The 15,681-nt window shown below is 44.1% G+C and overlaps 1 protein-coding gene across 2 annotated transcripts in view; it reads right to left on the bottom strand.

Annotated features, from left to right (window-relative positions):
* The window catches only part of LOC119171729 (condensin-2 complex subunit G2), a 69,697-nt gene that overhangs the window by 53,312 nt on the left and 704 nt on the right, over positions 1–15,681 (bottom strand). For both annotated transcript variants that reach the window (XM_037422546.2, XM_037422545.2), the window contains exons 2-5: positions 12,868–13,002; positions 9,620–9,716; positions 7,787–7,938; positions 4,659–4,823 (exon numbers count right to left, since the gene is read on the bottom strand). In XM_037422546.2, the coding sequence (XP_037278443.2) occupies positions 4,659–4,823; positions 7,787–7,938; positions 9,620–9,716; positions 12,868–13,002 (549 nt within the window). The remainder of the gene's footprint in view (positions 1–4,658; positions 4,824–7,786; positions 7,939–9,619; positions 9,717–12,867; positions 13,003–15,681) is intronic.

A 15,681-nucleotide genomic window follows, 5' to 3' on the forward strand; every position in this document is an offset into this window, starting at 1 on the left:
AAATATCTCGCCCTTATTGCTGCTGGCACATGCATGGCACGTGGCAGCGCAAGGCGCCACTCGTTCAAATCTGCGCTCAAATGCCTCTAAACTTCTTTTTCTTCCCAATAATTTTTTTATTGTGCCTTTTTATATATACATACATATACACATCAGGGTAATGATGGGGATGGCAACGATACTGAGTGTGTCTGCATGGGAAGCCAGCGCTGCCAAGGTGGCACATCAAAAATTTACACGATACACCCACCTGGCAAGGTGGCTGTGAACCAGCTAGTAGGACAGAGCCGCCACGAGGTATACTAAGGGCATGTTTAAATGTGCCTTTATACATGTTGCACGTGCTGAAACGCATGGTGAACACCATGCAACACAACACTCGGCTTTTCCTAATGTGCGTCCTGTTGTAGGTACTTTGGTATGCCCAAGACCAGCGAAGAATTGAACACTTTGCTGAAAGGTGTAACGCAGCGGGCGAGCAGCGATTATTCTCCGCTACAGTTTCAGCAATGTATTGTGCGCAGTCGAATGCCTCTGCGAGACTGTTGTTGAAAGGACGGACGCTGTCCAATGCGAAGTCCGTTTATGACACAGAAACGATGTGACCTTTCGACAAAGTGCCAAGCATGGTACAGCATAAACTTTCAGGTAACTGTGTTCAAATAGCACTTGCAAAGCTCAACGTAAAGTGCAGGTTGCTCATTATCTGCCCGCTTTGAAGTAAATTTAGTACTTTCTCAGGCAGCACTGAGATAGCATTCAGCCCAGTGACAGCTGGTTTGAGCGAGAACATCATGTTTACACAGTTGGTAGTCACAGTTACTGCACTATAATTGCAGAAACTGTTTCACTACGCGCTTTCCTTTATGGTGCGTTCAACTGGTTCAACGGCCAACGTGAACCCCCTAAATGCTGGTATCGCAGTCTTTAAAATAACTTTTACACGCTGACGGTGAATCGTGAAATTAATGTCTAAGGCAACCTTCGCATGAAAGGCTAGTGTAAAGCGGAGTTCAGTGGTATTAGCGGAAATGCAAACATGTCGCAGCGGTTGTGCTTCAAACGAAGTTGACTCGCCGATGCCCAAGTCTGATAATTAAAAAAAAAAAAGGCCTTTGAACAACCTCATGGTAACTGAGCGGAACGATATCATTATATGCGCTACAAAATGTGGTGGTTTCCATGGCTGACATGCAGTGTGTCGTCAGTAATGCAACGTGCATAGATTCTAGCAGTCATCTTGTAACCGGTGTGGAGCTGTGCATGTGACAGTCAGATATAATACCATATTTACTTAAACATGACGTGTCTTTTTTTTAATTTGAGATTTTCACTACAAAATGCAAGCCTCCTGATCCGAAATCCAATTTTTTTTTTCTTTTTAGACGTGATGAAATGTCATCCGTCGCGTTACAACCATGGTCGTATTACAATCGCATAAATACAATGTGTGTGATACACAGTGCGATGCTTGTACAACGCAAGTTTTCATGTACATTTCCTGAACATTTTCAAGGCAAGCTTCAATTGAAAAACTTGTGATATTCCAAAGAGCACCAACCCATGTGCATTGGTGGAAATCGACGCTGGAGGGGGTCGATTATGCAACTCTGTATTATTTTTGCCCGTAACAGTCACCGACCGATAAATCAGACACCAATAATTCGGACATAGAAATAACGTGTAAAGATGACCGACATTTCATAAAACCTGCCAGAACTGCATTCGATAATCTGGACTATGTTTAAAACTGGCGCACACACGGAATTATCTCCTCTGGTACCCATACTACACAAAGTATGACCTCAGAGATGAAACGGAAAGAAAACTGGTGATTTGTGAGGCTTTACATCGATTGCCTGACAGCTTTATAATGCCAATCTTGGGGCACTGCTCAACTTTAGGAGGCCGTATTTAACATTGCGAACATCCTATGTTCCGGTATCCCCGCGCTGTTATGGCACTGTACTGCTATTGCCGCCATTCTGTCTTATGTGTCTGAGGTACGGTGTTCTGCTGAATTCTGTGCATGTTCATTTTTGTGATGGGACCTGCTTTATTTCGCGTTCAAAAAGATCTGCGTCCAAATATATCTGTGTTAAATGGCACCTTCACAGCCAGCGCCGACGATAACAAAACATGGCAGACATGCACAAAGCTAACCATGGCCAAGAAAGCTAATATCATTCTTAGAGTGCTCACTAGTCGTCCGCAAGTCGAAGTTGCCCGAGAGTTCAAGAACCCCACACCGCACCTGAAGAGCCGGACCTGCCAACCAGCACAACGAGCTCAAGTGCAGATGTTATTGACGACCTGCAAGGCTGCGGTGCGCCGATTCCCGACACAGTTATACGGTTGAAGACTTCCCAAAAGTCGGCAGTTCTGTGTTGACGTGTGCCGAATTGAACGATGACGACATAATTGAGCAGGCTCTGCAACTGCCAAACAGTGACTGACTCTGATGATGATGCACCGCTTACTCCGGAGTTGTCGCATACGGACCTGTCTCGAGCTCTTGCAATTCTTTCATCGTCCTACCTGTGGTCCTACAGCGAGCATACCACACTGATGGAAACACAGACGGACTTGGTTGTATGTAAGCGGAAGTGCATGCAGACACGCACTGACAGCTTTTTCCAGCCATTGGGTCACTGAGGCATTAACAAAAGTATTTTTTTTTCAGACGCATTCGTCTTTTCGGACATTCGATGATTCGGACTTGCAGTAATACCTCGTTCACTCAAAGTCGTGGAAACCAGAATAAATTTCGAGATAAATGGACTTTTGAGATAAACAAAGTTGCACTAATCGCCAGAAAAAATCAGCACTTTTCAGAAAAATCACTGCTACCTACTAGCTCTTCAGTGGCAGTTTCTAATCTTCTCGTGCCGGTTTAAAAGAGAAAAAAAAAACAACATACAAAAGACCAGCTGGCTGGATTTTGCCGCATCAGCTGCTGTTGGAACTTTTTTGCAAGGCCAGAGCCTCTGCCTTCTCCATCATTATTGTTGTGGTGATGGGAAGATTGGCCACTCTGGCATTTCGCATCAATACCATCAACACCGCTTTGACGTCTGGGAATTTCGACCCTCAAACCCACTTCCGCTGTGTGGAGAAGCTCTGCTAAAATCCATCCAGCACCTCCTGCTTGTTTTTCAGCACCGTTGCAAGAGCACACAAACGAATGTCCCAATTCTCGCACGATTTCGTTCGGTCTACTTTCTCCCCGTCCTTAATTAGGGCAACCTTTTCTCCTCGTGTTAGCGACTTGCACTGCTTTCACGCCATGCTTGCCGCACTCACTCCAAGTTGCCGCTCTCCACAGTGAGTGAAAAATCCTTATTGCTCGGTTTGCACAGATGAACTGAAATCACACTTCAGGAAAAATCATGTGCACTGCACAAAGTGAACGAGACAAACTACGCCAAGCGTGGGCAAAGAGCATCTCTGCTCAGCGCATGTGTAACATTACGTGTCACAGGTTTGCTTGACAAAGTTGATAAGTCGCTGGGCTGAGACTTCGTGTATGCGGAAAGCATTGACGTAGTGGCAGGCACGGCTAAATATGAAAAAAGATTGACGGACTTCAGGTGTGGCAACATCGCGCAAATCTTACGAAATGGTCCGGCAGCGAAATTTTCGTTCCATTCCCAGTCAAGATTTCGAGTTATCTGCAATTCGACCCCAATATACTTTAAGATAAAGGAAAAAATATATAGGACGTATAGAAAAATGTTCGGTGCCTCAAAAAATTTCGACTTGGGCGATTTTTCGAAATATGCGATTGCGAACTAAGAAGGTATTACTGTACGTACATTCCCCGTGGAGTCCAAATTATCAGTCATCGACTGTATTAATAACTTTTTGTGGTTGCGTCATTTGTGAATACAACAATGCCAGTCTCGAAGCTTCTTTTTTTTCGTCTGATCCTCATGCACAGCGGCATAGTTCACGTTAGTATTTGTTGGCACGCCCGGATGATTTCGGCCACACTTGGCAGGGCGAAGCTCTGTGTCCGCAGAAACTACAGTGCTGGTTCCCCATAGTAATTGCAATAACAATAAAATATGATGCGATTGTGCGATCAAAACAACAATGCATGTTTGCACAGCTGATCTTGCACAATCACCCAAGGCACACATTTTGTAATGAAGAATAAAATGCATATATGGAAACATCGACAACACATCAGATGTATCTAACTCATTCCATTCACGAGTAGCAAAAAAGGAAAAGGAACGAGAGAAAGCAAAAACACCTGTGTGACTGCCCATTTCATAATTTTTTTAATTATTACTTCTATGTGATATGCAGTATGGGCTCATCACATATAAGCTTTTCTTAACCATGCAAGAATCATTCTACAGACCTAATTTAGTTTCATTGTGGCCGGTATCAAGTCCATGATCTTTGATATCCGCAGCCGAGCATCACAACTGCTGTAACACTAAGGTAGACTGTCACAGCAAAAAAAGAAAGATAAGCTGCTGCTCAAAACTTCAGCATGACAGCAAGATATGACCTCCACTGCCTGCTTTATCCCTACATTTTTTTTTTTCAGGTTACTGAGAACTTTCTTACGAGATAACGACATGTATTACTAACAAATCCACAATTTCTACTCACTAAAGTTTAAGTGATCTTAAAAGGTACCATACCTTGGCAATACCGAGATAATTTGGCGATACAGCACATTGGGCCAGCTGCTCATAGAGCTCCTTGCGCTCTACGGGAGTTAGTTCAACGACATCCAGTGCATCTTCACCGCTGCCCAGGCCACATTTCATCAGCAAGACAGATGCGATGAGTTTCGTCGCTTTAGACTGAAACAACATGCACAGCACATTGAATTCAATAGCGACAGGATTGAACTGCTAATGACAACCAGACAAAAAATGATACCCAAACAGCACAACATTGAAAATAAAGCTAACTGTGCCAGGTCAGTTCGTGAAATGGTTCAGTGTCAAAAGTCTGAGTGTCGAAGGTCTGTTGCTGAATAGCTAGGCATTTTTGTCTCTGCAAACTGAAGCCCTTTGGGTCAAAAGTCAAACTGAGCCAATAGTACTTATTTTATGCCGTTTTGGCAAGTGCGAATGTTTCTATACTTACATGCAAGTCTATGTTAGTACTAATTCTGCCATGACTGGCCACGTACTTCGACCATAAGTGAACTTTCATACATGGGTTGTCTGTAATATAAAGTTCCCAAGACGCTGCAGTCACGAAGAACGCTGTTACATGGGATCCAATGGCACTGGTGTGCCGCTCTGTTCTGCCTCTCACAGGCCCCTATCTGTGACGCACGGTCTTGGCTAGGACCTCCACGAGTGTAAACCTTAAAAGCATACAATGCATACCCGAATGAGCCTGCTGCGACTAAACAATGCCAAAAACGAAACAACACTCCCATCAGTTGAAACCTCCAGAGCTGCTGAAGCCACGTAATTTCAGACAAAACTGCCTGGCGGCGAAACGATGGCGAAAGTTTTTTTGAAGAAGAAGGAATTATTGCCGCGCGAATTCAAGCTGACCGGTCCTACAATCCATGAGGAAACTCCTGTGAGAGGTTACATAACTTTTTCCGCACGATTTAAAACGAGAAGAGGGGCAGGCTCGGCACGAGAATGAGTTTCCATTAGGCTGATGCTTGTCAACCCATTGGCCAAATAACAAACGATTCCATCAACTAACTTGGATAAGCTACAGTTGCATGCCAAGACATAACCCTAAATGACTACCACTTTTTCCCAGAATTGAAGAAACACCTGGGTAGGTCACATTTCAGAAATCAAGAAGAATTGCAAAAGGATTTTAAGGCTCTACGTCGCACAGCGGGAGAGTTCTACGATTTACGCACAAGGAGGGGCCTTTTTCCGAACGGCAAGTCAAAGCTCGCCACTGCCAGCTGCGACATGCTTGCAACTCCCCTTCTGTGTTCTGTCCACATGTGGAACCCCATTGCATCCCTGCATCCCGTGAGCAGACGTTGTGCTTTGTCTAGGGGTGCTGCCAAAAGCAAATACAGTAGACTCCTGCTAAACAAAACCTCAAAGAACCAGGTAAATGTGTTTCGTCTAACAAGAGTTTCGTTTACTGAGAAATTAAGAGGTGTGCAGAATTCAAGTGCAAAACCAATCATATTAGAGGCAGTTGTTGCATTCAGGCACCAGTTTCATTTAAGGGGGCCTTGCAACACTTTTTGAGCATGACCAGAAAACGCTGATCAGTAGTAGGGGCTCCCGAGAGCACGCGAGCCAAATATAGCACAGCACGTGGCCTGGGACTCGCAATAAATTATCAAAGCCAGACTAAATTGCTTTCTCTCCTTTCGAGAAATGACAGAAGATGCTCAAAAATAGCGTGTACAAGGTCATCTATTCGCCATTGGCTGATTTGAGCATGGTGCGCACGATCGTTACAGGGATCGCCGCAAAAGGCCGCGACTTGTCCACGCGTGCGCGCGCGATCCCAATGAAAAAGTTGCGTATTCGAAGAAAAAGAAAACAGTGTTCAAGGTCGCGAAGCGCGGGTGACGTATATACTTTGCCCTTGTCACCCAGCCTTGCTTAGCTTACAGCACATTCATTGGACGAAAGAAGAGAGAATACAATATTGCAGTGTGCGACAAACTTTTGTAACTCCGCTTGTACCGGACGAATTCTTAAAATTTTTGTGGCATTGAATTCGTGAGGCAATAACCTCTTTTAGAAAATTAATTCCATGATTACTTGAAAAAGTGTTTCAGGGCCCTTTTAAAAGAGCTTCGTACGGAGAGTCTACTGTAAAGTGTTTGTTGCGTTACATCAAACTCTACATTGAACACAATGTCTTTGTTAGCCAAGCATGCGTGAAGTGGTGCACTACATGTGAGTAAGCGACAGTGGATGCAACCCTATGGCTCGCTAACCTGAACGACTATGGCGAGTGTCAAGGCTACCACAAGGCGCACAGACATGCAGGGTGCGAAAGCCAAAACAGAATTTGGAGCAACTTCTGGAGCCGCAAAGTGTTACTTCTGGAGCCCTAAAGTCGAAATTTGTAGCAGGTTACGGGAAAATAAAACACCACTTTTTATCACGATTGACCAAAGCAGTAAAAAAAAAAAGGTTTACACTTTAAAAAAAATGTACAAAACATTCAACCCACCTAAATCGTGCAGAGTAAACATGAGCACAGCTATTTAAAAAAAAAAAAGAAACACTGACCCCATGTCACATTCCTAAAATGCCATAACCACGTTTGATGACTGGGTAATTCATATTCAGCATTGATGGCTACAGCAACGAATTCTTTTTTGCTTAATGTTTCGTCGTCCCGCCAATAGGTATCCGCTATGGTCAACGAACCGATGGGCATGTCGCTTTTGTAACTTTATTTTATACTTTATCTGGTTGGTAATGTATCGCAAGTGTTCTCATTTAACGAGTACGTATATAACTTACACCGTGGTTTAGGGTAACGTTCTGCGCACTTTGTTTCATTCTTGACGCGAAATGCAGGTGGCCAATGTGGCCTCCATTTTTCGCTGATATTGGTGCAACTGAGAAAACTTTGAGGCTGGTCGGGCATTTTGGCGAGCGTGGTGCAATTTCAGGAAATTTCATGGTTCTGGCACAATTAGCACAGTTGTTAGATTCCTGCACGAGTTCCATACATAACCATAGCTGAAGTACTTTTTGCGTCAGACATGGCTTAGTTAACAAGGCTCTACAGTACATGCACAATGAAATGGCAATTTTATACACCGAGAGCCTGAATACGTACGCGATTGGGAACTACGTACCCTGGAGCATTTTCTCAGGGACAGCTGCACAGATTTCTTGAAGGTGTTCAACCACAGCTCCTTCCAGCCATCAAGCTTCTTGGAGCACCACATCACACAGAAGCCATGGATGGAGTCGAGCAGCCGTCCGTCTTCCAGTAGAGGTATCACACCTGAAACAATGGAAAATTTTGTCCCCAAGTATGTTATCTATACTGAACACATTACAAACATCAATAGAGCAGAACCATTTAGGTAGTGAAACTATATTTAGGTAGTGAAACTATATCTATAAAGCAACAAACAAACAAATATATGTTCAACACAGCTTCTCTCAGGATAGTTGTGCATTACTGTAATGTTTCGTCAACTGTTAACGAGAGCATGGGAATATGTGGTGGCCCCACTAAAACACATTGAGGATACAATATGCACTACTGCGTATGTACGCTGTAATCATACGAGGTTGCATGGGCTGCTTCAGTGCTCAAGCATCAGCAGGGGTGCAACAGCTGAAATGGAATTTGAAGCAATTTTCGGAGCAGCAGAATCTTACTTTTGCAGCTCCTAGCTTGAATTGGGAGCAGGTTATGGGAAATTAAACACCTATTTTTTATCATGAAAGACCGAATTTGGAGCAAGGACGGCTTACATTTAGAAAAACAAAGTATTTGCAAGCCATTCAACATCACCTAAATCATGCAGAGTAAGCATGGGCACTGCTGTTTCAATAAAACTCGTACTTTGATTTACCCAATGGGCAAACAAGGATAAAGACCACATTAGCACTTGCCACGTCTGTCAAATTCTTTCACAGAATACGTGAATTAAAATGTGGGGGGTCTGCCAAGCTGGCGACCTTGAATTTCAAGGGATTCGTGAAACTTAAAAAAATGGGTGTCATAAAAAGAAAGAAAAAAAAAACGAAGTTTTTTTTTCGGGGGGGGGGGGGGGGGGGGGCAGCAGAAGTGTCATACTTTGCTCCAAGTGATGCCAGCAACTTTTTCAGACGTCAGCGATCGTACTAGTACTAGTAGTATTGAACGAAATTCGCTGTCCCGTGAGTGGAGCTAACAGCCTCTTCGAAATCATTATACGCCCATTATTCCCCAGGGCACCGGTATATTGCCCCCCCCCCCCCCCCCACACACACCTGCCCTTTTTTTTTTTTTTTTTCGACGGGGATTAGGTTTAGGGCACAATATCTCGGCCCGCTCGCAAGGCGCATTCTACCAAATAAAATAACAGTGGTGCACGCCCGTTAGTTCGGCGACAGCACCAGATAGCAATCTCATCGAGCTGCGACTCATTGAGCAGCAAAGACACGCCTAGCAGCATCCTTTTTGCCTTGCTTAAGCTAAGCTCTTCTGTGTTGTCTATTTTCAAAAGATGTTTAGTTTGCTACCTTCTACTCTAGAAAGTGACCCGTTGGTTTTCTGTGTCGCTGTTTCAATAATATTGTTGACACACTGTGTCCCCACTTATGAGTAAATCCTTAGCCTGCATGGCAACTTACAGCTTGGGTGGCTGAAAATCAAGAGCTTCATATTTAAGGTTTTGGCTATCTGCTCATGCGCTGTACTTTAAGCTAATGACTGGAACATTTGTGTTCACTGCAGCTAAGGCAAGCATCGAGTAAATGGTCAGAAGTGCACGGCAAAATAAATCTATGTGCTGCCCCGGAAGACATGCCCAGGTCCACAGCATTGATGGCACATTTACCTTAATGCAAGAAAAAGTAAACATGGAGGAGCCGTATGCAAGACATCGAGAACACGATGGAAAATATAATTTCAGGACCACTATTATCACTCTTGGCACAACACACAGGGCACAAGTTGTCGACAGACTTACCACTTAGAAAAAAGGCGGAATTGGTGAGAGCATTGCACAGCGTGTCTGCCCTCATGGCCGCATGACACAGTGTGAGGAATGGAAGACATTCTTCCTCCTGCAAGAAAAAGCCGGGAAAATTAGCATGCACATGCTGTGCAGGCATAGCATAACACTGAACAGGTGAATTTACAAGATGACACAGTCTTGTCGGTTCCAAATGAAAGCCAAACAGCCACAAGCATTTGATGCAGTAAAGTGCATGCCGTCCAGTTATCACGACGGTTGGGCATGCATATGACGCACTGTGCTGCTGAACCAGACTTGCGTGCCTGTCAATGGTGGTTAGAGGTTGCACACTATACTACTATGAATGCTTGCCGCTGTTTGGTTTTCATTTGACGCAAATGGTACCAGATCTTATTTACTTCGAAAAGGTGGCAGCTTTGTTCTTACCACTTATATTTGCAAGCAATACTGTAGTCTTGCTAGAACCGCATTGCCAAGATTGCTTTCAGATACCTACAGTAAAAATAAATTCTGCTGTCCAAGTTTGGCACTAGCAAGCACTTGGCCAGTTGCAAGATATGAGGTTCTGCAGTTTTATTTTAATTGGCTGCTCCCTTCACTCCTCCCCCCTAACTGCCGCCCCCCCCCCCTCTATGTCATTTTACCCACAGTTGCGGAAATATCGGGTACAAGGGTCACGCAGCAATACTTGTGGCCAATTCAGTCGTTGACATTGTGCAGGTGCTTAGGCTATCACAGGAGAAGGCTAGACCAGCTGAATTAAAAAAAATGAAAATTTAGAGTGCTGGCCAACGTGGAGACAACCAGATCACAGTTACATAATGGGGAAGATTACATACGGGGGAAGAAGTTACATGATGAGGAAGAGACCCTTAAGCACTTGCTTTTCACAGTATGGAAACATTGCCAATCAGCCGTTATAGATCATGTGCACACACAAGTCAAATATAATTTTGGCAACTATGCAGCAAGTGTGTTCAGTAGACATATGCACGGCCAGAGGGGAAGATACGGGGCAATCAATATATATATATATATATACATACATGCAAATATTTGCTACAGGAGGAGAATCATGAGGCAATAGAGTTCCAACACTAAAGTAATTTTACATCTCTAATATTGTAGAGCCACTTTAATAAATGTGTTTATGAATTATGTAGGGCTGAGAACGGAGTTGTCTGTACCTAATGACACTGTCTTTTTTTTTTTCCGTCTTGTACTTATGAGATTACTTATTTTACTCTGCAATGCTCAGAGTAATCAGTTACTTTATTGATGACAATACATAAAAAATTAAGCTCTGAGCACCAGATTTTGGTTGTAACTGTAGTAGACTACCTGCAATCATGCCAGAAGTAGTCTTGAGGTTGTGCATGTCCTTCCTTGTCTCAAAGTTAATGGAAGGTGTTTGCGAACTAAAAATAGCATATGCCAATTGCCACTATACCTTTTCGTATACTATAAAGGCATACCTTTGCAGATGCAAGCACCCTTGGCAACGTAATCACAATTTACTGAAGCATTCGTATAGACTATAACACTGCCGCTTACGCCATTACAGCGCACATCGAGCAAGTTTCTGGTAGCTTTGCCGAGGTGCTTAAATGAGAAATGTTGGCCACCAAGATATTTCTCACTAACAGGAAAACACCAGGGCAATAAAGAAACACAACACAAGTGCAGCCTTGCATTTCCTGAGTAGCCTTATGCTTAGCGTTATTCCCACATTTTGACTTTAATAAGAATTACAGTTTTGTCCAACATTAAGCTTATTCAAACCTTTTGCAAAGCAATTGCTTGTGCAAAGAAACAGAACACCGCAATATACCCAGACCCGATCAAGTCCCATACACTTTGTTAAACATAGCAAACAAAAATCAAGTTATGGAAAATAAATCAGTAGTTTTTCATTGGTTCCACAATAACTTCTAACTGGTCTCTCTCTCTCTTTTTTTAAGGAGCACTGACACCAAATTTTAAGATCGAGAAGATGTGTCCATCATTCCATCGCTTGGTATGCATAGGTCTTCTTGACCAAATTTGAATTGCAGCCATCGCGTGGAAGGTATTTTAATTTTATGTCAAACAGCATAGGAAAGCTAAGGAGAAAAAACGGAAAATAGACTGCCCCGCGACATCGACACTAGTGCTACAGGTTCGGTGTGATACATTCCACAAATACCATTCTGAGTGACGATACGCTAGTAACAATGACGTTGACGATCTAAGTGTGTTGGAGCAGACTACCGGCCATGCCCTCACTAACGGCTCTTCTTTCTGTGTTGAAGCGCGCGTGCAATTCATAGTGCCTCATCGACTGATGCGACATGTGCTTCACAGCGCGAGTACGATCACCCAGAGTGACAACACATGCTAGAATGTCAGGGAACCACTGCGCAGTGAGAAACTGCACGTCGAGGCACGGAGAAAGCGGAAATTGCGTGGCGTTTAAGCCACAAGCCTCAACGCAGCCAGTTGGGTGGGTTGAATTCGTATATGCCAATGGACAGAGGAACTGGACGCCTAAGAAGAACAGCTGCATTTGCTCGCTTCACTTTGCGCCGAGCGGCTACAAGGTAAATTCTGTGTTGGTGAATGAGTTGGGTTTCACTGGCAGTATGAGGATATTTAGGTGGCGTTGCCTCTTCATGAGGTTGGGGGCTAAAAAAAGAGGGGGAAAACGAGTTGGCGCAACTTAATTTAGCCGGCAGAAAACGCATGGAGGGGCTTCAGTCTACATCAGAGACACAGCTGGACTGACTGCACGTGCGCTCCTAGCGGACGAAACGCCAGTGTGCGTGACGTTAGCATTTTTTGTGAAAGCAGCATCAGCGGCCTTGACATGGCTGCAAGGTAGCGCTGACAGCACTACAATTTGGCGGGCTTCCGACCCATTTTGAACCACATTCGATAGCGGATATATTAATCAATACTACAGATATTCATTCGAACCTCAGATGCCTTTTAGGTCGAGAATGGCTACTAGGGGGTCGATAGCTACTCGTTGGCGCAAAAATCTTGATATGAGTAAATTTGATGTCAGTACTCCTTTAACTTTACAACACTGGCTAGGCAACACTGGCTACAAGTGGATCATTGCATGGGAATAAAATGCCATCGCTAGCAAACACATTTTTTTTTGCCTCTTTCTGTCACATTACATAGGAATAAAATGCCACTGCTAGAAAACACACTTTTTTTTGTCTTTTTCTGCCACACAGTGAGCTGAAACTTACCAATCGTTCTTCAGAGATAACCTGAAAAACGGAAGTTTTAAGTTCTTCAAACACAGCCTTCCAAAGTGGCCCTAGCTCAGTGGAAGGCAATTCCTGGATCTTTTGTTCCAACTCTGCTTTCGCAGTAGCACCCTTCTGCAGGAAGAAAAAAATTTACAACAGCACATGCAAGCACTTGAATCAAAATATTATTAATGACTTTATCGGGGCCAACTTCATTTCATTAACGAGACTTGATAGAAGAAAAAGAAATGAAAAGGAAGGAAGCTTATAAGGAACTTCGACGGGCTTGAAATTGATATGCACCTACCAAGCACTTAAACCACAACAGAATGCATGGAAATTTAGTGAACCTACATCACAATTCGAAATATGTGCAGAACAACAGGAACCCCATGCTATATGTGTTTTGAGTGACACACATTGCAAGACATTAAAAACACTTTAGCATTGAGTATTTTGATCACTACATGACCACCGAGCTTTCTAAAAATGAAATATATATAGATATATTGAGTATATAAGTTCCAGGAGTAATTATTTTGCACATGGCATTTGTGAACAAGAGTATCTAAAACTAAATGCAGGGACGCACATGCAAAAAATAATGATTGCAAGTGAGCCAAATGTTCACAATTGTGACTACACATGGCTGAACTCTATAATGTGGTTGCTTTTAAAGCCTGTTGCTGTGTCAGAAATATCATGCTGACCAATGCACTGCTCTAATGTGAACAGATCTAAGCCTTATGCTTTAAACCCATATTGTATGACATGCCAGGTGCATTCATTTCTTTTCATACGGACAGTAACCTATACATCAATTATTAGCACTAGCAGTATGTAACTGAAGAGCGTGAACATCGGAAAGAACCACAGGCCAAGACACCGTTCTGAAAGGTTCACTTGTAAGTCAGTACACTAATTTGTCGTTCTTTCCTCAACTCTATGTTCGTCCTGTTCAATAATCAGCTGTTTGACAAGATGTATCAACCAGACCAAGTGACAGTGCAGTGCTGCTCGTTCATGTGGACATATGGTCCTAGCCAAAAAAAGAAAAAGTAGCACGCTTGAACTTCAGGAGTTCCTGCCATTTCCCTGTAGATCTGTTGGCCAAGAACAGCTGTTCAGTTCAGATCCTAAAGTTAGTTTCTAGTCCGTGAAATTGCAGCGCACATAAACGACACGGTCACCGTGAGGTGGACATAAAAGTGTTCACTTCATTGAGTCTCTCTTGTGAGCGCGGCAGTTTCACAGCGAGAGGTTTACTGCAAGTAATTGAAGTCGCTGTGCTTCGCTAACTGTGCGCATAATGTAAACGATGCGGCGCACGGCAGGAAACGCACTGTTTTGTGTCACTGCGTCGTGGTTAACAATTGTTATGATGATTGATTTGTGGGGTTTAACGTCCCAAAACCACCACATGATTATGAGAGACGCCGTAGTGGAGGGCTCCGGAAATTGTTATATAACCTCATTCAACCACGCCACTCGCAGTTTTTAAGGCGAAGGCCTCTAATGTCTCGTGCCCATCCATTCGTGCCCTAACAAGTTTCCAGCTGGCGGGGCGCGCCAACGAACGCCGGTCGCGTCGCACTACCCAGCGCTCGCGCTTTGCTAGCGTCTCTGTGCCCAGCGTACCCACTCACGCAACGTATGAGACGCGCGTTCCGTTCTAACCGACCCACTTCGAAATTGACAAAACATGCTTAATTTTTTGTTATCCACGATCAGCGGGGCCACCTCGCTGCAGCGTAAAATCAACCCGAGGACGTGCTGTTGTTGCTGTGCGTACAGCCCGCACAGAATCTGTTTGAGGGCAATCTAAACTCGTGTACGGGGGGAAGTCATGGGCTACAGCCCTGAGAGTCAAGCGATGCCTCGGGGGGTCGACTACTGACATTTTAGAAAATGGTAATGCACTATACACATATAAACATCGGTAAAATTGAAACTACAACATGTTCAACTTTTTTTTTTTTTTTGCTTCCTCGTAAGGTCAACAGCGCGGCGTAGAATTTTGTATCGGAAGGAGCTTGACCGAAGGCGGTAACCGAAAGCAAGCAGCATATTTTGTCATCTTTCATACATAGCCTCCTATATAGTATATAGGAGGCTATGTTTCATATCACGACAGGTGTCCTAGCGCACGGAAAAGTCAAACGTTGGGGAGGGCGAGGATCACAGAGCGCCGAAACATGGCGCCAAAATAGGCGTGTGGCGGTTTGGACTAGTGTGTATGACATGATAAGAGCAAACCTCATAAGCGCGAAAATGTACGCGACAGCGACGCTATGAGCGACGAAACAGGGAGTTCGGGCGACGTGTCGCGTGCTCGTTTTCGCGCGTTTCGGCTCGGTTCTCCAGATGTGGTAACCGTCGCTCATCGCCCGGAAGTACTGGGCCCGAGCAGCCAATAGCGAAAAACCGGAAAAGACAGACTACGTGGGTGCACGTGACCCTGCCCGAGTCACGAATGCGCAACAAGAAATAACGCAATGTTTACGCATGTACATATAAAAAAAAAAGTGCTGCAAAGCATTCATAAACACTTTCCGTTCCAGTACACAACAATATATCGTATTTTTAAATTGCATACCGCTCACTACGCGGTTTTCTTGGTGCGAGTAGACTGCCTCATGCCAGCAACAGTGGAGTACGCTCGCCAAAGCTGTTGCCTGCGCTAGCGACTGATCGCGCGAAAACGATCTACGTCGCGTCGCTCGTCGCGTGCATTTTCGCGCTTATGAGGTTTGGCCCATAGTTATAGCGCGATAACAGAACGGCGACAAGGGGACAAGGAGACGAGCGCTC

The sequence above is a fragment of the Rhipicephalus microplus genome, chromosome 4, assembly GCF_043290135.1.
Source record: "Rhipicephalus microplus isolate Deutch F79 chromosome 4, USDA_Rmic, whole genome shotgun sequence".
NCBI classification, from domain to species: domain Eukaryota; kingdom Metazoa; phylum Arthropoda; class Arachnida; order Ixodida; family Ixodidae; genus Rhipicephalus; species Rhipicephalus microplus.